This window comes from Suricata suricatta, chromosome 12, assembly GCF_006229205.1.
Source record: "Suricata suricatta isolate VVHF042 chromosome 12, meerkat_22Aug2017_6uvM2_HiC, whole genome shotgun sequence".
NCBI classification, from domain to species: domain Eukaryota; kingdom Metazoa; phylum Chordata; class Mammalia; order Carnivora; family Herpestidae; genus Suricata; species Suricata suricatta.
In genome coordinates this window covers 47,182,196-47,207,798 of record NC_043711.1, presented here as the reverse complement: position 1 = coordinate 47,207,798, position 25,603 = coordinate 47,182,196, and the positions used below count along the sequence as shown (strand labels likewise).

Here is a 25,603-nt window from a genome sequence, read left to right as displayed (position 1 = left end):
AATCAAGGGGCCGGCTTTGCACTTACATATTCCAGGCACATCTCCGCACTTCAGGATACGAGATCACAGTGTTATCCAGCCAAATTTGATCAACAAATGCAGTTCCCCTGTGCCACCGCAATCTCAGATGAAGATGTTATTATGTGGAACTGAGCAAAGTGATAAAGACAGTACAGCGAGCTCAGAGAAGCCCAGCTGGACCTTACTGACAGCTTTTATATACCGAGGCGGCAATGTCCCCCTTTTTCCAGGATTATAAAAGTTCCCTTGATTGGAAGAAAATCATGCTGTACGTACTCTGGTGACCCCCCAACACTGCATTTCCCCGTCTGCAACTAAAATCCTTGAGGAGGAAGTAACATCTATTTAGTGTAACTGCAGGCAAAATCCTTTAATAAAGAGGCTAATATTTAAAGCAAGGAGGAACATTCACATGCATTTCCACAGAGCTCTTCCGATGGCCGCTGTTGTTATTAATTGGTGTAAGCTGAAACAAAAACATGGTTTCATTGTTGAATCGGGGTCATCACCAGTTTTATTAACACCACTTCTGTGGCACTGTGTGTAAGGAGGTGTCAATATTTTAGGTGGAATTTTTTTTTTAAGTCTGAAAGAATCTCTTATTGTGCCAATAGCTTTTACTTCGCTACTGCCCTGCAGTTATTTTACATTATTTAATCCCAAATCCCATCTTTTGGATTCTACCTTCCTCTTGCATTTTAAATCTTTAATGGAAGCCTTTGGCGGTCCATGGGCACAATGATTAGATATCTGCAGAGAGAAATTGAAAAATTAATCATAATTTCCATTTTATAGTTTTGTATTACACCAAAAATTACTTACTTGTAGAGCTAACTTCTACACTCTTGCAATATGTTCCTTAACATTGCAAATGTGGAGAATGATTTCAGATAAAGCATGTCCAAACTGAGCCAGTAAACAGCCTTAAGTTATTCTTTGAGATTTGTATTTTGGGTTTTTGTCCAAATTTCATTTCGATTTGTTTTAATTAAAACACATTTATTGGTAGAGGTTATGTTACATGCGGCCTAAAACCAGGGCAAGAGTACCCAGGCTAATCACAGGAATGATGTTAAAATCGTTGATTACCCTTTTATGAAGTTTCCTACTTAAATTACAGTGTTTCACAACTCTGCAAAATGTGAAATGCTATCCACATGCAGTTTACTATAGAAACTGATATATGCATTAATCTGACCTTCCCCTAAGTAGCTCCTGAACCACAGGCACGAAACAAAACAAAACAAAACAAAAAAAACAAAGAAAAAACCAGAAAACCACCTCAAGTCAGCTATCACATCGTGAGTACCATCACACTGCTAAATCTATTAACTTTGTTTTCTTTTTTTCACTGTTATTAAACTGGAAAGAAAAATTCAACTGGAAAATTGTGCCTTTTCTGTTCCCTTGTCATCATGTAATAAGTATGAGAAATATATGTGCAATGGCCAAATGGCCGGTAGACAAAACACCCACTCTAAGTGACGTACTGTTTTCCATACCACTCAGACAAAATCAAAACAACAGAACTGCTGCAAACAAAAACAAAATAACATTTCCCATCAGCATTCCAGACAGAGAAAATTTACAGGAAAAGAAGCTGGGAAAAGAACCAGAATGTAATAACTGCTCATACCTCCACTCTTGGGTGCAGCCATTTCTTCAGACAAACAGTACTTACTTTAACGCTGAGATGTTTAACAATTGATAAAATGTTTGCCAGTGTTGGGGGACTTTTTTTTTTCTTGTTCAGGCAAACATTTGCACTTTCAAGTGATGAAGTGCTTCTAAAGAACCAAGGGGGCTATTTTTTTTTAAACAGGGGGAGACTTAGGATAAGAAGAAGAAAAAAAACACGGAGGTTGCATAAAGGTACGGAGGCAAAGGGTGTTGTTTAATGGGTTCTCCTTTCACGGAGAAATACAGAAGTGTCTCCTCGTACTGCTAAGTCCGCCTGGCAGGAGGATGTAAAACTCACTTGAAAAACTGAAGATGATCATTTATAGCTGAGTCACATGTGTGTAACTTTATTAAGGTTCCTGGCTCCCCGGGAGTCGCCGGACCAGGGCTGTGCCTAGATACCTGCTCATAAACTGAGGCACGGCACGGGCTGCCCACAGCTGTATTTGACGACTCCATCGAGTCAGCCTACCGTGTCTCCATCACGGGGGATTCCTGTCAGCTGCGCTCCTGCTAACACAATTCCTGTGTTTTGCCTGGCAGTAAATGGACGCCTCTGCCCTCGCGTCGTCTAAACAACTCCGTTAACATTTGCCCCCGAGCGTCTCTCTCTTTGTCCAGTCCCTGTCTTCTAACAGATGTCATCCAAGCCTAATCAAGCATAAAATGGTCATAAATATTTCTTTCTGGTAGATTTCACATTCGCATTTCATGCAGGGACATGATATTTTTCTGCTACCTCCAGGGAGAGCCTAATGCAAAAACCAGTTACTTACATTCTAGCCTCATGTTCCTTGAGTAAAATGCAGAACATGTTCTCAGTTCAAAGACATAAAACGCGAAAGACTTTATCTTCGGTCTTTTGTTTAACTGCACCTTTTTTTCCCTTCCCTTTCTTTTCCCCCAAAAATGCATCTTCATTTTACCGTTTACATTTATGCATTACAAATGTTCCTTTGTGCGTGTGAAAATAGAAAACGAGATCTAAAATGAGACCATGTCTACCATATTTCAATAACTTCAGGTTTTTCAACATCAGACTCCTTAATTACTGGCAGAAAGAGATTTTTTGCCCAGATACCTAATTCAAAGAACAAGCTATTTAGGAAAGTAGATGAGATAAGATGAGGGCTCTTCCATTTTTGTTCATTTTATGCACAATTTTGCAACCTTCTTCATCATATTTAGTTAAAACAATGGGATGAATCCAATGTACAAATTTAGGGTTCATGCCAATTTGCTATGTGAAAAAAAGGAAAGATAATCACAAGATAGGCCCAGTTTCCAGTACTTAAAACTTTGATCAGGAGGGGGAAGCTGCTCCAGATAATTAAGCTGCCTTCTTCATGAGGGAAGAATTGGTAATCAGCACAATCATGTTTGTCTTCAGCGAACTTAGTAAATAATGAGTCTTAATCTAAAATAAAACTATCCTAATAATACTTTTGAGGCCATATGTCTGTGTTTCTCTTCCCTATCCCTTTTGTCAAAACACCCATCTTATAATGCTATTTAAAGGGAACTGCAAAATACTTAGCAATATATATCACAACAATGAAGCTCACCCCCCCACTTCCCTTCGTTGAGCCTAATATTTGATTACTGCTAGTCAAATCAAGCTTTCAGGCAAATAATCTCCATTTTTAAAGTTAATGAGATATGGTCATGTCGACAACAGCTTGCAGAAACTTTTAATTTTAATTCCTGCAGGCTGTGCTGGCCTCTTTTACAACAACTACTGTATGAATGAGTCAAATTTGCCAACATGGCTTATGTAGACAAGTGCACACTAATTAAAAATACCCACTGGTATCATAATTTAAATACCATGAAAATAAACTGTGAAAGTCGCTCGGATCCAGTCTCGTGGTTGCCTTAGAATGTGCTTCCTTTGACTATAGGATGTTTTATTGCTGGCGTGTTCTTAACTGAAAACCGTTTTTGCATCTTTGAGGAATTTGGGATTTCGATGTCATTATACAATTTGTGTTAATATTTGTTTCACATAAGCTGTTAAGCGGGCCTCCCAGAACGACCACTAATTGAGAAAACCATATTGCCAAGGCAAGCGACAAATTTATACTCTTGATTTAGGGTCCGTCTACAACTTCTGGTGGGCCGCTGGTGCCTTCTCTTTTCTCCCTAAGCTCAAGCCACAACGGAACCCAAATAAAAACATGGGTCTGTCGTTCCTTCTCTTCTTTTATTCCTTTTAAGCATTCATTCTTGATATTTGTATTTTAACTGCTTCTCTTCCACACAGGAAAGTAGGGCATGCTTCTTTCCCTACATCTAATCCCTCAATATGGCTAATAATTTCTTTTCATACACACACACACACACACACACACACACACACACACTTTCAAAATGTAAATAATTCTTTTCAAGGGAATTCCAAGTCTGCCTGGCTGGGATAAAAGCACATCTCATGCAGGGGGAAGTCGCGGCACCTCGAGGGTTAAAGCTTTTGAGGGGTTAAATATGCAATTACCTCCGACTAGAACCAGGGAGACCTATAGATAAATAGAAGAAATGAAGTCCCCAGGTTCCCTTCGGAAGCCTTCATCACATTACTACCAGACAGGAACTCTTTAAGTACCATTTTCAGATGTTAAATCATTGTTCGCGCCGCACACATTCTCGCTATTCCTGGGGGAACAGTATCTGAAGAGAGCGTGCTAACAAATGCAATCCTGTAAACAGGCATTTTCCCTCTTGTTGTGAGTACCTTTGTATCCCCGCTCCCGGCTCTGGCATCCATGCCTTCTCTCTGCTTTGAAGTTGAAGGAGTGAATGAACACCATCATCTATTAGCCAGAGCGCGCATGGAGATTATAAATAAGAAATAAAAGTGACTTTCAGTACACTGCTTTTGCATTAGCAAGTTGCCTTCTCTCTTACGTCCTTCTGTCCTTCATACCTAACAACCAACAATCTACTAGAAATCTGCATTTCAGGGTTTCTTTGAGAGAGAGAGAGAGAGAGAGAGAGAGAAAGACAGAGAGAGAGAGAGAGAGAGAGAGAGGGAGAGACCCAGCCTGGCAAGTGTGTGTGCTGGGATGGGGAAAGTTGGGTTGACACGCACAGGCCTGGGGTCTGGCCTCGGCTCTGCGCACAGCATTTCCCCCTCCTTAACCCTTATCTTACAGATGTCCTTCAGGACAGTGTCTGCTGACAGGGCTGGCTCCGCATTTACATTTTTCTGTTGACAAACAGAGTCCATGAATATTAATTATTCGGAAGTTTATTTGCAGAAAAGGCACTTTCTAATCCTTATCTATTATTTATTGAAAATCTCCCCCACCTAATAATCTCATTAACATTATTATACTAAGGCCAATAGCAAATATTCCTTTGATAAGTAACAACCTACCCGTATTCTTCCTGCCAAATCTTATGTAGCCTCCTCTGCTTAATCATGGACAGCCTGGCTTTTGTTTCCAGGAAGCTCTATATTAGCCCCCCCCCTTTAATTTTAAATAAAAGAAAACTCACATACAGGGCCTATTGTTTTAAAACAGTGTCTGATACACTAAAGGAAAAAAATAAAATTAAAATGCTAGAAAATACAGGTATCCCCGCATTTTTATCCCTGTCAGTTATGCGCAGAATTACTAAATGGAAACTCCGGAGGGTCCCAAACCCCACAGTCAGGGAGCAAGTGTGTCCCCAGGGGAACGCGTCAAGTCTGGGAACATAGGAGGGTCGGCAAGAATGTAAGGAAAATAAAAACCACATCTCGGTAATGAAGACACCTACTTACAGAATGTTTCACTGCTTACAAAGTGTTCTGACCTTTAATACCTCATTTGCTTCCCCTAATGCCCCTCTCAGGTGCACAGGACAGTCATTATTAACTTGATCTTACCGATAAAGAAACTGAGAGTAAGGGACTGCCTAAGGTCACAGACCTACGAGGTGGCAAGGCATGGGCTATATTCCAGAAGGTTTTGCAACCCAACTCAGTCACTGATTCTGTCTTCAAAACCAGGATTTCCTCTAGTTCCTTCTTCCTTCTTGACCATTGGTGCTTTACAAGATATTCTCACTTGAAATTTTAGATCTTAAAGATGGTGTTGTGCCTAGGGGTTGTAGTTAGGGACTAAACATACCAGGTGACCAGAGCACCAAGTATGTAAAACCTAGCCCAATTTCTAATTTAATCAGAACTTAATGAGAAAAGAAACAACATGCAATTTAAGAAGCAGAAGGAACCTTTCAAACGAGCTGGTTTCCAGAGGCTCAGAGAGTCAGTGACTCCCACCCAGCACCTGGCTGATACCCACATCAATGTTCGGGATCATATGTGCAAGAGCCCTTGCGTCTTCCAAATTTGAGAGGTCACTTCTTTCTTCCTTTTGATCCAGGGCTCAGCTTTTTTTTTTTTTCTCCCCCTACCAGAGGAGGAGTTTCTCCTCTATTGCCTAAAGGTGAGATTTAGTATCCCTAAAGAGTCCCCCCAAATTTGACATCGTTTGATAGGAATCATCAGCCTGGAAGACCCTTGAACTTCACTGTCTTAACCGCCAAGTCGCCATCCTGCCTTTTCTTCACCAGCGTCACCTAATCGACCTGACTTATTTACAATGTTTCCAGAGTGGAAAGTGCTTTTCTTTCACCCTGCATAAAAACACTGCAACATAAAAGATCTTTGGATGCAACATAGTAGCTGCTTTTCTATTAGTATATTCCACCCAAGAGATGGGGACAAAACCTGACCCAAAGTCAAGAGGCTACCTTACACACTCCCTCTAGAAGGGAGGATGGCTGTGGGGAGGCAGGTGGTAACAGGCCAGTTCAAGATGACTGGGAAAGTCCATGAAGGAACCCTAGAGGTTACCTCTGGCGAGTCTGGTAACAAGGAGATGTAAGGATGAGGACCAAAGTCATCCTACAAGGAACTGAGGGTATTCTGGGGAGTCTCGTCTTCTTTCCTAATAGCATTTGAGAAAACGTGGGTTTGCAGGATAACCACAGTGAATGAGGCTTTAAGGAATGGGAATTGGGAAACAAAACAAGGTAGTAAGGATGAAACCGATTTTTAGGAAGGAAGTGAAAAAATAAAAATTTGTCAGTCTGAAGGCATGGCGGGCTAACAGGGGAACTTGATCACCTGCTACACAACAATCTCCTTGGGCCACCATCTACGCATCCTCTCTTGGGTAGCACACTGCCCACGGACCAAATCCAGCCCTCTACTTGTTTCTGTAAACAAAGTTTTACTGGAACACAACCATGCCCATTTATGCATCACCTATGGCTGCTTTCAAGCAGAGCATTTGTGAGAGAGACAGAAGAGCCAAAAGAGCCAAAGAATATTAACATTAATGTAAATTTAAGTGGAAAGGTGTTTGAACGCTGTTCCAAAAAGAAAACAGTGAAGAAAAACTTCCCAATAATCAATATGAAAAATTTAACAGAGAAGTACATGTACACACACAGAGTTGCACAGATAGACCCTATATGCTGAACACAGTCCCTGATGGTGTTGGAACCACAGGCAAGAAGCTGCTGATTTCATCCATCCTGACAGACAATGGAAGGGCCGACATCATACTACACAAGACTGTTTCTAAACACATCAGGGGCGTCCATGCAAAAGTGAATCAAAGGACAAAGCCTTTATTTTGTCTGAGCTTAGTTTCTTCATCCAGAAAATGTGAGGCTGGATTCATCTAAGGAATTTAAAAAATTCTAGGACTATACAGAGAAAGAAAAAGAAAAGCAAAAACACACATTATATATTTGGGGAAGGGAGTGGAGGACAGAAGAAAGAGCAAACAGGTACAATCAAGGGAGAAGCGATAAATATGTGTTAAAGGGACAAAAGGAAGTCACTTTCATCATTCCTACTGGAGGTATAGATTCTGCAAGAGCTTAGCACCTCTGGCTAGGGGCTAGTGGTAGAAGGAATGCTCTACTTAACCATAATAATGAATGAATAGAGAGATCAAGGCTCTTTGAATCCTCCTGGAGAGGAGGTGAGAGCCTGGGAGGAGACTGGGCAGACCAAAATCTACTTTGGACTTGCAAAGTAGGTTGAGGTGTGAACATCCGGGCACCTGGAGATGTGTGTCACTTCTCCTCCTTGTACTGGGAAGTGAAATAGACCAATTTTCTTCTCCGGACCTTGTGTCTCTTTTTTGCAATGACAGCACAGATGTGGCCATGGTAACACCTTCGAAGAACTGAGGTCCCTTCCCTCTTGAACAGCAACCTTAAAGTGGGACATTTTCAAACTCTGACTTTTCTTTCAATAAAATGGCATCAGCCTGCAGTCAACTGCTCTCGCCCAAAGCAGCCAAGGCTTGTTTTTGAAGGTGAGAAAGAGATAAAGACAGACGAAGAAAGACCCACTGTGGCCTGATATCTGGGCTTCTGTGTCAATCCAGAACAGGGGCTGATAAGCATGTTAGCTAATGATCACATTGGTCAAAGCAAGGACTGTGCATAACCAGTCGGCCATCTTCACAATATAACATGCATGTTTCAACAATTTCCCAAACCGGAAACAAACACAGGCTTTGCTGCCAGGGAAATGTACATAGTTTGACTTGTAGGTTATGAATCTTTAAAACTCCTACCATAAGTCCTATCGCACATCCGTCGCAAGTACTATCTTTTATTTATTGTGCTAAACAATTGCTCTTTGTTGACTGGCGCGGGGTTGCCTGTGAGCGAAGCAGGTGGGCCACGCAACGTGAACACAAACTACTACTTGGGGAGCAGAGGACACTTTGTCAACAGAGCTAATCACTCTGAAAGCAAAACAATCCACTCTTTAAGGTATTAAAACAACGAAAATAACTGTGGTGACTTCAAAAGGACCCAACTCATTCATCAGTGAAGCTGAGTGAGTAATTTCCTCAAGAAGCACAAGATACTAGAAATATTTCATCCAGAAACATTTTTGTATGGTTGGGAAAAGGGTCGGGCCTGTCATGTAATACAAAGAAAACAGAGAAGGTATTTCCCCAGCCTGTCCGTCTGTGACAGCTGTTTGGGGCACCTGGAGAACGTGTGCAAGTTTTAGGTCTTTCAGTTGCATGTACCCCCACACAAGAGCAATAAAGAGAAACTTGTCTGACCCAAAATGGCTCCTTTTAAGTTGGCTATAAAACATCTATTGCAACCATCACAGCCTGCTGCTTATTATGTGCAGACTTATTAATGGACCCAGATTTCCCATTTCTTAAAAGCCAACACTTCCATGCCCCTGACTTGTGCAGGAGACAGCAATCTGAAAAGTGCTCCATGTTGGAGGCGTGCATGGAGACCTCCCATGCCGGATTTTTTGTCCGCAGCACCTTGTAAACCTCACTGTGAGCACTGCTGAATTTTCTGGTTTCTGGAGTGACACTAAGACCTTCCAATCAACGTGTTTTAGAAACAGAAGGAATGATGGTCATCTCCGCCTGGGGGTGGCGGGCTTGGGTGTTCAGGGGAGGGATGTAGGCAACAGGTATACGGCAGGATTCTCCTGCAGAAAAAACAAGAAACAAACCCAGGCAGCAAGGCATAGCGGCTTCCCAGCAAGAGTGGGCACAGGGGCTAAAATTAAGGGCTCAGTGTGAGAAGAGGGTAGGGTGAAAATGGAAAGGCTCTGTCTAGAGGAACATTCGGCATTTTCTTAACAGACTCGGCAAGAAAGGATGGGTTGAAATAAGAGAATTCTGAAGAAAACACCATTTTAGGGGGTTTGCCATGGGGGAGGAGGCCAAGGGAGATGGGAGAGATCCTTGTAACATAACCTGATCATCAGCACAATAAAGGCAAGGAAAGAGGCTGGCATGCCTTGGGCAGGGGCTCAGGTTGTGGGTGGCGGCCGATGTGGGGTGCAAGTGGGGCTTGTCTCAGTGATTAGCTGTGTGAACTTTGGCAGCTAGTTAAGTTTCTTTCTGTGAAGAATAGGAATTTTAAGAGTACTTAGGTCACAGGGTGCTTTTGAGAACAAACTGCCCTAATATAGGTATGAAGCACAAAGCTGGAAGAAGGCAGCTTTCAATAAATTTTACTGTTGATATTACTAGTACTTCTCGTACCATCGCTATTACTGGTATTAGTAGCTTTGACCTTTGAACAACACTGGTTTGAACTGCACTGGTCCACTCCCACCAGCTTTTCCCCAATAATATATAGTAAATTCCCGTAAATGCGTTTTTCTCTTCCTTGTGATTTTCGTGATAACAATTTCTTTTCTCTAGCTAACTTTATTTGTACGAATTCAGTACGTGATACACGTAACACGTAACACATGTGAATCAACTATTTATGATATCAGTAAGACTTCTGGTCAACAGTAGGCTATTAAGTTCCTGGGGGAGTCAGAAGTTACATGCAGATTTGCAAGGGGTAGGTGCCACTAACCCTCACAAGGTTCAACAGTCAACTGTCATTTCAAGCCAATAAAAATGTGTGACAACAGGGATGTTTAAGATGGTTGATAAAGAGAAGAAATGCACTTATCTATTGAAAAATGGGTGGACAGTCATCATACCACATTGAAAGTTTCTTCCTAAAAATAATTTTTAGGGGTGCCTGGGTGACTCAGTCAGTTAAGCACCGACTTTGGCTCAGGTCATGATCTCACTGTGCGTGAGTTCAAACCCTGCATCAGACTGTGCTGACAGCTCAGAGCCTGGAGCCTGCTTTGGATTCCTTGTCTCCCTTCCTCTCTGCCCCTCCCTGTTTGTGCTCGCTCTCTCTCTCTCTCTCTCTCAAAAATAAAATAAACATTAAAAAAAAAATTTAAGTCATTTTTAAGAAAGGTGCCCAAATACTGACTTGGCTGGCAAAGTGGGGGCACGGTGGACGGGTGTGTGTAAAGTTAGGAAAATAGCATTAATTAGACCATAAACTATGAAATTCGAAACTAAAAACATGAATTTTCCCCTAAAGCTATAAACACTTAAACACAAAATGAATTTGAAAAAGTGAACCATCACGAACAAAACTTAGCCCTAACCATTCCCACTGATAACATTATGGCTAGCCATATTTTTTAATGATCAAGTTCCACGGTGGGATGTTAACATATTTTACAGAGATATGTAAAAATGTGAAGGAGTGACTAAGGAAACAAAAAAGAAAGAAAGAAAGAAAAGAGAAAGGCTCAGTCTGTCACCAAAACGTCCACAGTTGGTGCCTCTGTAAACCAAGATTGGAATCAATATAGTTTCTTCTTTCTCTGCTTTCCTAGCTGCATCTTCTAATCTTTCTACAATGAACGTGTAATTAATTGTGCAGTAGAAAATTCAAAATTATTTGGTATTCCATTTTCAGTTGAAAACATCTGAATTACACCCAAGCCTTCCACAGAGCCAGCATAGAGGATTTCACTCTCGGCTCTGGCACAGGGGATATTTTGTAGGCACTGGCAGAGTGAAGTGACTGTCTCGGCGCCTCTTCCAGCACATTCCGCAGCCATTCCCTAATTGTGCCACAGTCATTCTGCCAATATTTTATAGGAGTCTCACAAAATGCACCTATAGCTAGTTATGCTCACAAATGGGAGGGCCTCCTAAAATTCTGGCAAAAAAACATAAAAAACCCAACTCCCACCCCCACCCCCCAGCCCCATTCTTAATTCTTCAGAAACTTCGCCCAGCCTTCCAGAAATAAGACAGGCCGCAGGAGTCAAATATTATCTCAGACTGGAACCTAAATGGGGGCTTGCCAGAAAAGAGCCTGGGGAAGCCACCAGTTAGGCATAGTGTGTGATTATTTGCTATCCTGGTTCTAGATACTAATCCCATAGAAATTACAGAAGAAGGGCAGTAAGGAGCCCTGAAACAGAAAAATCATTGCCATGTGTAAAAACTTACATGTTAAAAAAGAAAATGCAGGCACAAGAATTTAGCCAGGAAAAAAAAAATAGACATGCCAATAAAAAAGCTGCTTCTTAAAATTTGGCTGGGAGTGTCCTTCCCCTCCCCAATGGATACTCTTAGTAAAGAAAACATGGTAGGTTTTTTCTCCTTTGCCTGTATTTGATTTCCAATTAAAATTAAATATAAACTGAAACGCCACCTGGATTTTAGCAAAATCCAATCCCCGCCCTCCACTGCTCCTTTTTCTTAAAAGAAGAACCTGGGCTTACATATACAAACATTTCGCTAAATGACCCGTGGCAAATTGCGTAATGCCAGTAAAAGTTGTGTTTTTTAAGTTATGAGCCCCAAAGATTTTATCTGAAATAAAACCCTGATTCAATTCAGATTCTGGAGGCAAACTGTGTCCTTAGCTCTGCCTCTAAATTTAAAACATTTGTGGTAGGGCCCCTGTAGTAACGTTGCTAGTAGGTATGCGGGAGAAATTCTGTATTTATTAAGATATATGTTTTCTTTTCTAAAATGGTAAATTGGAGCACTAATTGCCTACAAGAACTGATTCTCTGCAGCCTTCTTATAGAGGTCAGTCTCTAAATGAAGAGTGTGATTGTCAAATCGGACTGTGCCCTTATTCCAATTAATTATCTCAATGAAGGAAGACACAAGAAGTCTGGAATTCACGGAGGAGGGTTCTCCTTGGAGCTCTCCAACATGAATTTCTACAAGCTCTAAGGTGATTAGGTTTGAATATAAACTAGATGGAGTATGTGGTGGAGTATACGCTGAAGAATGCAACCATCTTAAGAAAAACAAGTTGGTTCCTGGGGGCCTGGGTGGCTCAGTAGGTTAAGCATCCGACTCTTGACTTCAGCCAGGGTCACGATCTCATGCTCTGTGAGTTCAAGTCCCACATTGGGCTCTGAGCTGGCAGCATAGAGCCTCCTTGGGATTCTCTCTCTTCCTCTTTCACTCTGCCCCTCCCCTGTTTGTGCTCATGCATGCTCTATCTCCCTCAAAATAAATAAAAATTTAAAAATTTAAAAAAAAAATTAAAGAAACAAGTTGGCCCTTCCTGGTCTGTGACTTTGGATACCTAAGATTTCAGCCCTGCTTTTTCCCGGCCCTCAAAAGATGCTGAGCAAGCACAATACTAGCGTTGAGAGCACTAAATTTAAAAAGCTTATTTAGTGTGCTAAGGCCTTTATATACAGGTACATGTATACACACACATATATGTATGTACACAGTATATGTGTATATACATGTATATAATACATATAATAAATAGGCATGTTATACATGTAATATATATGTATATAATACATATACATGTATATAGCATGTGTATACATGTATATAATAACATGTATAGATGTATAATATATATGTAAATATATGTATATGATAACAGGTATATATGTATGTAATACAGATCTATAAATGTATATAGTAACATGTGTATATGTATATAGTATAGGTGTATAATATATATCTCATGTATGTATGTATAAAATGTATGCATACACTATCTATAACATGCATATGTACATGTATGTAGCATGCATGTGTGCAATATATGTATGTAATGTAATGTACATGTATGTGTATATAATATACATATGTGTATATTATTAGATATGTTTATACACAATTCCACTTTAGAAGTTAGCTCTATTACCCCATTTTATAGATAAAAAAATTAAGCCTCACTTACTTTCACTAAGTAGGAGAATTGGGCTCTGAACCCTTGTCAAGAGGTTTCCAAAACGGCTCACCTGAAATGTTTCTCCTGCACGTCCAGACCCTGCGGCAGTGAAATGCATCTCTGGTGGAAAGAGCATGCACCGAGTAAGCAGCTAAGCACATCTGTGTGTGACTGTCGACACCACACACAACGAAGCCCACTGGACAAGAAAACAGGCTAGCTCCGTGGCTCAGGTTTTTAGAGGCTCTGCCTTTAGAGTGAGTGGTTCTCAAAATGGGATCCTCCAACCAGCAGCAGAGGACAAGTTGAAAGCATCAGAAATGCAAATTTTTGGGCCCCACCTCAGATCCATAGAGTAAAGTCCTCTGGGGTAGGTCTAGCAGTATATTTTAAGATGCCCTCCAGATGATTCCAATACATATAAAAGTCTGAGAACCGCTGCGGAATGCTATACGACCTCTCAGTAAAAGTGTACCCCTAAATCAGAGGGTATGATTATCTTAAGCCTCTTGACACCCAATGCCACTGTGCCCGCAGAATGGGCTGCACGGACTTAGACTCCCATTAGCCACAAAAAGGAGTGCTAGTGTTGTATTTATCGTTCCTTATAACCTTTGCTGGTTTGGTCAAAGATCTTCCAAGTAGTTTATAGGGTGCTTTACTTACAAGAGTTCAAGAGCACATAAACCTGGTGATTACATTTGAATAGATATTAAATAGCTCTTAGAACCTATGCACAGTGCTTTCTATGACCTTACTTTCCAGAGTTTTCTTCAGAGCTGGCATTTATCATGCTACATTTAAGATATCCAAGAACTAATTCCAGGGACACGTTGGTAAGCATTTAGAGCCAGAAGAGGAAACCTTTTCCAAATCAAAGATAGGTTACTATGTACTTAACATTAATTAAACACAGAAAAATCGAGGAACATTTGTCAAAACACAGAACCAGCAAGCAAATCTAATTAACATGCAGTATGAACTGTATAGTGTTTTAATTGGGGGGTAGGGGGTTGGGGCAGGATTCACATGAAATGCACTGCAAAATTACACAAACACATGCATAAACACACATTTTTCAGAGCAAAAGATGCTGAGGTTTCATCAGATTCACAAAAAAGGACCATAAACCTGCAAAGTGTAGGCACAATGGAACGGAAGACATGGCCCATGCTGGAGAAACCCTCCCACCTGGAAGACAGAAGAGATTTTCACTAATTGTGAGACCTCACGATAAGTCATCCGGTCACAAGCTTAAAACCAGGAAGAAGTACGAATGTCAGAAAACAAAGAAGAAAGGAGGAAGGGAGAAGAGACAAGGCCATGCATTTCTAGGAAAGAATGTCAGTTCAGAAATAGCGGAATTGAACAAATACCTTCAAATCTGACAACTATTTTAAAATTAGGTGCTAATGATTTTGCTTGTTCTTAGCTCTATGACAAACAGAGGCAAAGCAGCTAACCTTCAATACAAGAAAGTATACAAAATATGAACACCAACCAAATGACCAGCCTTGTCAGTCTCCATCTAATCTCTGGAGATCGTGCACTCAACTCAGGCAATGGTCTGTGTAAACAGACAGGCCCCAGACCATTTCCTGGAGACCAATAAACCCAGATGCTGGCGTCCAATATACACGACTTCTCCTGGCCATGTACCTGCTATTTATGCCCAAATGAAAAAAGGCAAAGATACACCCCTTGGGCATTTAGGTCAGACATCAAATCCATAAAGGCTCAGTGTCTGCCTTCTATCTATTATCTCCCAACTGAAAGGGTTAACGTAAATCAGCCGGTGTGCATGTGATGGGTTACAGTTTCCTAATTTGTACCAAGGTCTTCCGAAATCTCACCAACACAGACACAAATAAACTCTTCCTCTCTGGGTAACTGAAGATTTATGGCTTCAATCACTCATCTGTTGATTACTCATAGGCATCTCTTCTACAGCTTATCTTCATTTGCTCTGAAATTTTTATTGATATTTAATGCCTATGTTTATGTTCTGTTCCACTACAATTAGATTATAAATTTTATGAATTCAGGGAGATATTAAGGGTATTTCCTCATATCTTCTGGGACTGTGAACATAAGATATGCTCGTTTTTATGTTAATTTTCTTTGGTAAGAGAACCATGGAGAGGAACATCTGCTCTTTGAGTGACTCAGTGTCCAACCTCCATTTCCTTAGTGGGAGGGCTGATTGTTCTTCTAACCACCAATAATGCCAAAACATTTAATTTGTAAAAGGCATTCAGTTAAATGATTAGAAAGAAGCTGTGGAGATATGACTGAACCAACCCAGTGATTCTACCACTCCAGAAAAAGCAAGACAAAGTCTTACATTGTGACACATCTATTTTTTGAGGGATAATCTGGAAAGGAATGAGGAATGACCCCTCAGTTTTTCACTTCATCTAAAGAAGAGAATGTTCCCAGGGTGTGAGGGGGGCTCAGTTGGTTAAGTGTCTGACTTCAGTTCAGGTCATGATTTCTTGGTTCACGGGCTTGGGTCCAGTGCTTGGGGTCTGTGCTGATAGCTTGGAGCCTGGAGCCTGCTTCAGCTTCTGTGTCTCTCTCTTTCTCTGCCCCTCCTCAACTCGTGCTCTGTCTCTTTCTCTCTCAAAAATAAACAAACATTAAAAAAATTAAAAAAAGAAAAAGAAACAGAAGAGCCGAAAATTCTAGAAGGCAACTCTTGCCACATTTGCCGTTTACTAATTCAGGGGTCAACAAACTTTTTCTATAAAGGGCCAGGTAAGAAGTATTTCAGGTTTCGTGAGCTATACATTCTCTGTGGCGATAATTCATCTCTGCTGTGGTAGGAAGAAAGCGGCTATAGACAACGGTAAAGCAAGAGGGATGGTGGTGTCTCAGCAAACATTTTTTTTTTTAAGTCCAAGAAGGGAATTTATTACATCACAACTCTTCAAAAAAGGACTGAATAGCCACACCACAAAAAAGGCACATAAGCAAGCAAATAGCAAGAACAAGTGGATCCCAGAACTCCATTGCAGATAAGTCCTCCCCCGGCCCCTGTTCTTGACTCTTTCTAGCGCTTTCTTTCTTCTTCCATGAGACCCTTAAATGTTCTGAGTCTGTTTACTAAAATAGGAATGATGATATCTACACCTCATTGGGTCACTCAGAGAATTAAATGAGAGAACATATTGCAAAGAAATAAAATACCACAGGGCTCAATAAATGTCAATGAAACTTTTCTTTAAAAATACAGGTGGCAGGCCTGATTTAGGTTGGCCTTCTGGCTTAGTTCATCAACCCCTGGTAGAGTCTACACGTTCCACACAGGGCTTTGTACCTAGAACCTGCCCAGTCAGGGTACTGAACAAATGGTTGAGACAGGTTTAAAATATTTCCAGAATATAATTGTGACAATCCTAATTGGAAATATCACATAGCTCATGCATGATGCCTCTCCCTCTCTGAACATATTAATGACACAGTCTTTCTGTAAACGCACACGGCATACACATATAATACGCAGCGCAAACTCTGAGTCGGTAAGAGGAGTGTATCCGATGAGATAATCAGAATATAATAAAAATGCACGTAAAGACATTTTCACTTACTACTTTTGGATGTCGAATGCCTATTGAGTTGAAATGGAAATAGCATGAGTAGGATGAAAAAAATGAGGCAAGGTAAGCAATGTTATCGCAGTATTATTTATCATACACATTAGGATCAAAAATAGTCAGGAAAGAATGAGCATTATGTCATTCTCTCCCAGTCTTTAACCTTGTGAAAGGTTGTTGGGTTCGTATGGAGGATAACAGGAGTCAACACAAGAGGCTATAAAAATGGAACGGCGTCTTCCCACGCAACCTTGGAAAATTAATACTTAATAATCATCATCATAAAAGACCACTTCTGCCCTGTTTTAGGATGTGACATATTATTTTATTAAATTTTTCCAAAACTCTTTCTCCCTTTGGCTCTGAGACACATGGCTCTGCTCTTGAAAAGCAAAAGACATTTTCCGCACAATTTTCCCCCTACTAGAAAGAGGTATATTGTGCCCTTCAGTGAACATAAAATTGATATTATCATCTCTTAGTTTATATCTCACTACTTAACCTTCAGATTAAAAGTTATTGGATTTGAATGACTAAGAAGACATCATGTCACCTTCCCTTCAACGTGGAGACAGGGGAGTCGGGGAGGAGAGAAGGCACAGTGATAAAAACACGGATTTCGGATCAGCTGACACTTCGCCTCTTTTGACAGCGGCGGTGGCATGACGGCCCTGCGGTTGTGCGGATGATGAATTGTATGACAAGGAGTCGACTTGGAGAAACTTTGCTGGACACGAATCTGTGTCAGGAAGTTAATTTTATTTCGGGTACAGTCAAAAAGGAGCAGACTAAAAATAGGGATAAAAGAGTTAATTCAAGGAGAACCTTAGGGGTGCCACCTTTACAAAATCCTGCCCCTCTTGTGCAGAAGAGACTGGAAAATATCCTCTCAGAAGGATTAAACAGAACAGAGCTTCCTTCCCCGCTTCTGACTCTATATAAGGGCTCAACTTAAACACACAAGGCCTTGACTTCCCTAAGCAGTTTAATCTATAGCCCGTCAATGAGTCTGCCGATAGCAGCAGACGCTTAATAATTACGCATCGTATTTTTCCAACAAAAGAAACACAACATGCACGCCCTCTCACCTTAAAAAACAAATTCATTCTAAGAAGCTTGTGTCAGTATGAAACAGACTTTATCAAAGATCTAACTTTGTAGTTTTGTTCTCCAAAAGAGATTAAGTCCAGTCCATGATCAATAGGAACACAAGCAGTTTATCAGCATTTCCCATGTGACTTTTGGAAGATATACTCATTAGTAACTGGCAAAGGCTAAAAGGAAAACACTTGATAAGTTTAATCCGAATAAACATATACAATCAAAATAGTGAGTTTTAGTGAGAGAAGAGGATGTCATTTTCTTTAGAGTAGCCTCTTTAAAAAAAAAAAAAAAGACTTTCCAAAATAAGTCTATTCCCTATTTACAAATTATGTGTGTGCTTTATCACAGCACGATGACCAAGCAGGGACAGGTAAGAAAGGAGATGGGTTCTCCTAGAGCCCTTCTCTTCTGTTCCTCGAGCTGCCATTTTGCCAGTCATTGAAACGGGAAGTGCTGACCGATCTCTAGTAACTGCCGCTGCTCAATGTTTTCACATCTCCTGATTCAAAAGGCCCTGCTGGTTTTCCAATGCTCCCCCTCAACGCTCTCTTGTGACCATGGTCTTCCTTTCTCTTCCTATTTCATTCATTCATGGAGTCTGTCAAAGAACTGCTCTAGGTCAGGTCCTGGGCTGTGTGCTGGGGATCATCAGGGATGAGAAAGGGCCATCTCTGCCCCTGTAGGGCTTACAGCTGACCAAGGGATTCAAACTTAGGAGGAGAAAGGCAGAGGACTGGGGGAAGGGGCAGTCAAAGCGAGCCCTCAATGAAATGAGGCTAGGGCTAGTGCCCCAATACTAAATTCAGGACCAAGTACAAGAGCCTTGGGGATGCTATTAACCTCTCAAGGATCTCTTTCCTTCCAAGCCAGGCCAGTCCTGACCTTCTAACTTACCTTCAGCACCCCTCCTCTCGAACAGCCTTTCCTCACTGCTTCAGAAACCTCCCCGGGCTTAGAAACCCAAGCCTCCAGCAAGCTGACCCCAGGAAACCTTCTAACCACCTTCCCAAAGCTCCTGTCCTTGCATTCCACGCTGTACCCAAATAAACTCCAAATTACTCTACCACGCTTTCCTGCCATCTGCACTGTCTCCTTACACATAGGTCAGCACCCCACCGATCAGTCCGGTCAAAGAAGATGCAACAAATGAACAAACGAATTTCAAGAACTCCAAAGCGAAGCAACAAGGTGCACAAGGTATTTCCCGGGGGTGGCACATTTATTAGCTCACTAGGAACAAAGCAGAGGCCAGGCCAGTATGTGACACTCTCTCCGCTGCATTTTCTTGCAGAGAGGTGAAAGGGAAAAAAAAAAAAAAAAAGATGGTTGTATTTCTCTGAAGCAAATCAAACACAGTATTTAGCGAAGGGTCCCTGGAATGTTACAAGTAACACTTCATAATTACAATAGATTGGAGTTCAAAGACCAAGTGATGAAAAGAAACTTTCTAATGTGGGGTTCAATTCCCTGTATAAACTTCCCTTTGGTTGCTCTGTCTAGCACTTGCATTTATATTGCTATTCTACTTTGTCATAAAAGCAGTCACCTTGTAACCCTTTTTATCAAGTAATCTATGTGCTACCTAAAAGGACACTCCACTCCATCAGTGGAGTTATAGGTTTACGTTAGACAAACATACCAATTCTGCCTGCTCAGCACCACGTGTCAAGAGGCGCAAGCAGCAGCAAAACAGCAAATCAGGTTCCTTGCCTTCAGAGAACAGCCAGGAACCAGCCAGGTGTGCCCAACGATGCCAGTGACTCTGACAACAAATTACCACTCGAGTCATACCTCCTGAAAGTTCACAGGGAGATTTTGGAGCAGACAAGAGATAGAGGGTGGTGGTATTATTATTGTTGTTGCTGTTGTCGTTGTGAATTATTATTACTGTCAGCTCACAGGTCAGGGCTTCAAATTACCTTCTCAACATAGCAACGCCTTTGCTTAAAGTCCAGATGGGACACTTCGCTCACGATGAAATGTGGCATCTGGGGGTTCTACTCCCAGACTCTGTAACTTAACGCACATGGCTCGCTTTTTGTTGTTTCCCACGGCAGCTTAACTTTCAGCAGAGAAATTAATGACACACAACTGTTTAGTAATCGAAACTTGAAAGGATTTCATAAGGCTCACATCACAAGTTACATACATCCTCGACAATATTTTGATGAGAGGGAGGTCCAGACGCACATGGTAGAGAACTAAATTTAGCATTCAGGGTGAAATAGGCCTTTTACCGGAACAGCCACAGAAGGAATGGAGAAAAAGTGGGGGCCTCTTATTGTTGGTGCTGCTTCTTCTTTATTGGTCACAATGATCTGAATTCCTGTCTCAGTTTTATCCCAACTTGTTTAGATGGTTTGCACTAACATTTCAGTGGCACCAATTCCTACTACATATTTTTGATCATCAATACTTTCCGTAATATTTGAACTCCACATTGTGTTCAAACAAGAATGTTAAAATCAGGGTTTGAATTTTCACCCGCCAGGGAAGGAAGGTGTGAGCCCACATCACAATGCCTGCGCCAAGGAGGGAACTTAAGAAATATTAACGATACCTTCTTCTATACTCCCTTCCAGGAGCTTCTGTTATCAAACACAGAAATGCTGACTCTCTTTTCCCTTCCGATGGCATCAAAAGACCCTCCTTTCAGACACAGTCCCTGGCAGCTACAATGCAAAAAGCCACTCGAGGGCATTCCTAACAGTGATAATAAAGCAACGTCTTGCAAAAAGAAGAATCGTAAGGCCCAACTGGCCTTTGCTCCCTGGACTTTACTCCAGCCCACACCTCCTCACTTGGGCCTCCGTCTACAGAGGGACGGACAAGGTGAGCAATGACCACTGTAAAGGCAGCATGGTTCCCACAAAGGAATATGGGAAGAATGAGAAGCAGAAAAATGTTTTCTTTCACGTGAGCTTATTGCCCATCCAGACACTGACAGCTACTTCTTCCAGGCATTGTTTTCCATAGAGGCACTTAAATCAGAAAGCGTTGGCAGGACAACCTCCCTCTTTTGCTCAACATCCACTAGTCATTTCAGAAACAAGTACAAAATGAAGAGATCCATTCTGCCATTTTGAAAGCGAAGAGCATTTTTAATTGCCGTATCGTGGTTCATGCTAAAGGGTTCACACTCTGATCACGGCAGTTTGGTTTCTCACATTCAGAGGACCCCAGGATACGGACTCAAGATTCTCCCGTGCCTCTCAGACAGCGTATTTTCCACATCCACTGTGAACGTCCACCGCCGGACTTCCTTCTTGAGCTCTCACACTCACGCTGCTTCTCTGGGCCCCTCTGGCCCTGGGCAGCCACTCGTCCTTCACTTCACTCCCAACGTGCGACACAACGAACCCTTCTGCCCTCTCATGATATTTCGGAAGACACCAGGCCTTTACACCTTGCTTAACTCTGCAGGACTCATTCAAGGTTTTCTCTCATCTACATTATTAACAGGAAACATGTACATATATACGTGTTGATGGCCTGTATGCATCTTTTTGGCCAACAGGTCCAACACCTCACTCCCAGGGTCAAAGAACCAATGTCGGGGATGAGACAAATACCGCACTTACTCACACTCTCTAAAGAATCCGTATTCAAGGCCCATATACAGATTACCTTTTTTTTTTTTTTTACTGTTTTTCTCACAGACTACCTCTAAACTGCCCGCCTCCTAGAAAACAATGGCCACACCTCAAAACCACAGCAACCAAAGCTCTCTCTATACCGATTTGCAGACAATAAAACTGCCAGGTGGTACCCAAAAAAAAAACCCCATCATTAAATGGAATGTTGTTAAGAAATAGCTGTTTTATTTAACAGCTATTCATTTTTATTGAATAAACATTTTCTAGTATGCATTCTGTTAATTGACCTGACAGCATATGCTGTATATGGAGAAACTTCTAAACATTATGCTCTATGTAATATGCTTATCTGAAAAAGCTCTCATTTGCAGCAATATGGAAATAAAATTCTGCTTTCTAAAATTCAAGACTTTTAAAACGCATTAATCCACACAGTGTATGAAATTGCTCTGGACATTTTAAAATCCTTTCTTTAGGAAGAAAAACTTGAGTAATTGGTAATAGTATTTGTTGCTGAGTTTCCTAATGGAGTAGTGCATCTCCGATACAGAACTTTTACAGACCCAGAGCCGGGGCAGGCGTAATAGGAAATAAAAAGCAGTGATGGTATCGGGTGAAGAATGACCCGGTGGCTAAAAGAAATGTTCGGAAACTCTATCAAATTATATTATTAGAAAACTATTGTTCTAATAGTTTTGTGGCCTGGATAGAAGTCGAGCTGAAACAGGACAGAGATAATACATTTAGTTCTGACAAAGGACGATGGGGGGAGGGGGGCAGAGGATGTGGTGGGCTCCGCCAGTGCATGGTGGCACCTCTCCCTGGGTGATGGCATCTGAGTGATGATGGCACCTTGCAGAACCATCAGCTCCACGGCCTCAAGGGCCACAAAGGAGCCTTGCTGCTGGGTGGGAACTGGGGCCGACTGGACAGCTCAGGCTCGCTGATTTCAGGAGCAATTCATCCACAAACAACGGCCACCCTTGTAGGGATACTAGTCTATGGTAACCAGACCTTCTGATTTCTCAACAGAAGACAGAAAAGCCAGATTTCCCCTACTTTTCGAGGCTGTCAGCTATGTACATTTTTTTTTAACTATTCTGTTTGGACCTAATGTAGCCAACCTACAGACCAATCCCAGTATAGAAGTCACTCTTTCCACAGCTAATCTTTCTGAAGGCTCTCCGTTCTGAAAGGGCACTTGCTATCATTTGTAATTATCTTTGGTAATAAGAATCAAACACGGAGAGGCTTGCATTTATTTAAAGTCCTGGCACTAGGTAAAAACTCTCCCTATATCATCAACGACGGCACTGGTGCAACTGGAAAATCCTGTAACATTCAGTGTAACACGCAGCATAATTAACTCATTTTCATACCAAGCCCTTTTAAGCCACATCTTTTTGTTCCACGGACTTCTAACACATCTTACAGTTCTAATTCTCTTCCACTGTCCTACATTAATCAAAGTTGTAACCCCTGTTGTCTTTGTGCTACAGAATCAGAATGTGCCCCTGGCGAGGAATGGGGGAAAAGTCAACAGGAATTAAATTTCAGTGCAACTGTTTACTCAACTGTGGCCTGCAGTTATTGAAATTTTATCCGTGGTTTTGTGTGACTACCGCAGTAATGAATTCAGCATGGCTGTGATTTTCTCACTGCTGGTATTCTCACTTCAAGTAAAAACCTGTAGAATAACGAAATGACGAATGACGAAAACAACCCAAGTCCATCGCGTTGGCCCTCACGTTTCTCCAAAGGGCTTAACTGCTGCAGTTTTCAGGCCGGAAAGACACTGCGATAACGCTAGTCCCGAGAAACTTGTTTCAACCCTTGGTGTTTGTTCCTCAGCTCGTCTACAGAATTTCTCGTCCTCCTACAACCTGTTAGGAACCCTGTCATACAATCGGAGGGGTCGAACAGCTGTCAGTATTTTATTTTAAAAGACTGAAAAGGCCTGCCAACCACAAGATGTGGGGTTTTAGCCATGATGATAAACCCAACTACTCTGTTTCTTCCTAAATCATATCAACAGCAAATAAAAATAAAACTGTTATAAAAAGTATTTAAGAAGAGTCTCAGAGTGCAGTCAAAACATTTTGAGATCCGTAACACATAACGGCCTATTTTTCAAAGTGGTCACAGCCAAGATAAAGAGGAGAGATGTGAATACCTAATTTTTACTGATGCTTTTTAAGGAAGATGCTGTTAAAATGCACTTTCAAAACTGTCTTCTAGGAGGCCAATGTGTTGTTGCTGTTATTGGTGTAGGGGTGTGTGTGTGTGTGTATGTGCGTGCGTTGATGGTATGGAGGTAAAGATTTTGGCTTACTTAGTACTTTAGGACAGTAAATGGCTTTCAGTTCTATATATAAAACCCTGAAGAAGTGAATTTCCCAGTTACTTGATGTATCCTAAATACTAAGTACGTGGGGTTCACGCCACATAGGTCAAGAGCCCTACCTCAGCAGGTCCATAATGAACCAGTCAATCTTGGTCTCTGCAGGGTAAGAACATAGAAAACGGCACTCCAAAATACCAACTGTTCCTTCTCAATATCATAAATATCTGAGGACAGCACACGAACGATACACACACATACACGAATACCTTTCTACCATTTAAGGATATGTTTTGCAAACCTCAGTGGTTAGAATCTAGACACTTGCACTCATTTAAGTGCACAAACGTTACACAGAACCTGCGTCACGCATCCCAGCCGACGGGACACTCAAGGTGCATGCACAGAAGGGTCTGGGCTGCCTGTCAGAGAGGCCAAGGTACTCAGATGACGCCCTCTGAATTAGGACCCCGGCTTCTCTGGTAGTTTCCCTTTCTTTCTCTCTATTGTCTCCCTTTCCCTCAGCAGGTCCCATGGTCTCACAGTGATGCCGCTAACTTCTCATAGACTAATAACATAACGATTCTTTGTATTTTAAAATATTCTTAGCAAGAGAAAAACAAAACACGCTGACAGTCTGGCAAAGGCTTTACCATCTAATACAAAAAGGGATTCCCTTTTATCTCTCTGATATAGATTCCAAGAATACAGTTTGAGAAAAGGTTTGCCTTCCTCCTCCTCATCTCCCAAAAATTTCTGCTTCCTTCAGAAAGGCCCAAAGACTGCCATTCTTTTTTCAGCCTTTTGCAAAGGCACCTTAACTGCGTACTGAATAAAGGCATCAAGGACTCAAATGGAACAAAAAGCATCCATTATCATTAACAAAAACAAATCCTATTTCCTGATCCCAAGAGATGCTGGAGAACCAATCCTGTTCCTAAGCGGATGCTATTTACTGATTTGAATTTCCCTCCTTTGACCACACACCACCATTTTCTGGGGCGCCTTTACCATTTGGAAATATTTAGTCACATCCGCTGTCATCCCTGCAAAGAATGTAACAAGAATGAGTGTGTCCCAATTTATGTGCATTTTGGGGAGCCACCAATAGGAGGTCATTTAAACCACTGATAGGATTTTGCCACACATCAACTGCCTTATGTTCCCACGACACCTTGGTCGGTAGCCCGGACCCCTAACTTCGTACAGGCAGCAGGAAGCTCTCTCTTCCACTCATGCCTGTGTTATTGTTTTTTACCCTGTTATTTACCCACATCTACTTGTGTTTCAGTTCTCCTTATTCCCCTACTCTCTCTCAGATCCCTCATTTTGTGCCCTTCTTCACAAGGCTTCACAAGCCTGTTTATTATTATTACTGTTTAATTCAAGCACAGGGAACCAATTCTCCAAGAGTCACCGGATTCCCGGTAGGGCACCTTCCTGCACAAACAGTTCAGGCCTGTGGGGTGGGGATGGGGGTCCACTTAATCTCACGGTTACACAGTGCTCCCCAGGATGGGGCTGTGCCCCCAAGGCTGAACTCCCAAGGGCTCATGAAGCGGTCTCAGGCCCATGAGCTGCGGGGCTGGCAGCCAGCCAGGCCGAACCGGAAGCCAGCGAGCGCAGAAGGGGCGCGAGCGGGGGCGCGCACGCCCAGCGCCACGGGCATGCGCCGCGGGCACAGTACCTGCTGCTGCTGCTGCTGCTGCTGCTGCTGCTGCTGCTGC

The 25,603-nt window shown here is 41.8% G+C and overlaps 1 protein-coding gene and 1 long non-coding RNA gene across 7 annotated transcripts in view; both read right to left on the bottom strand.

Moving 5' to 3' along the window:
- FOXP1 (forkhead box P1) overlaps positions 1–25,603 on the bottom strand; it is a 383,317-nt gene that overhangs the window by 211,906 nt on the left and 145,808 nt on the right. For all 6 annotated transcript variants that reach the window (XM_029918730.1, XM_029918734.1, XM_029918735.1 and 3 more), the window contains exon 5: positions 25,564–25,600. In XM_029918730.1, coding sequence (XP_029774590.1) covers positions 25,564–25,600 — 37 coding nt within the window. The remainder of the gene's footprint in view (positions 1–25,563; positions 25,601–25,603) is intronic.
- On the bottom strand, positions 402–23,325 carry LOC115275127. Its single transcript, XR_003901401.1, has 3 exons — positions 23,111–23,325; positions 706–771; positions 402–487 (listed from the first exon to the last, which is right to left on the bottom strand). It is a non-coding gene; the product is annotated as an uncharacterized LOC115275127 (long non-coding RNA).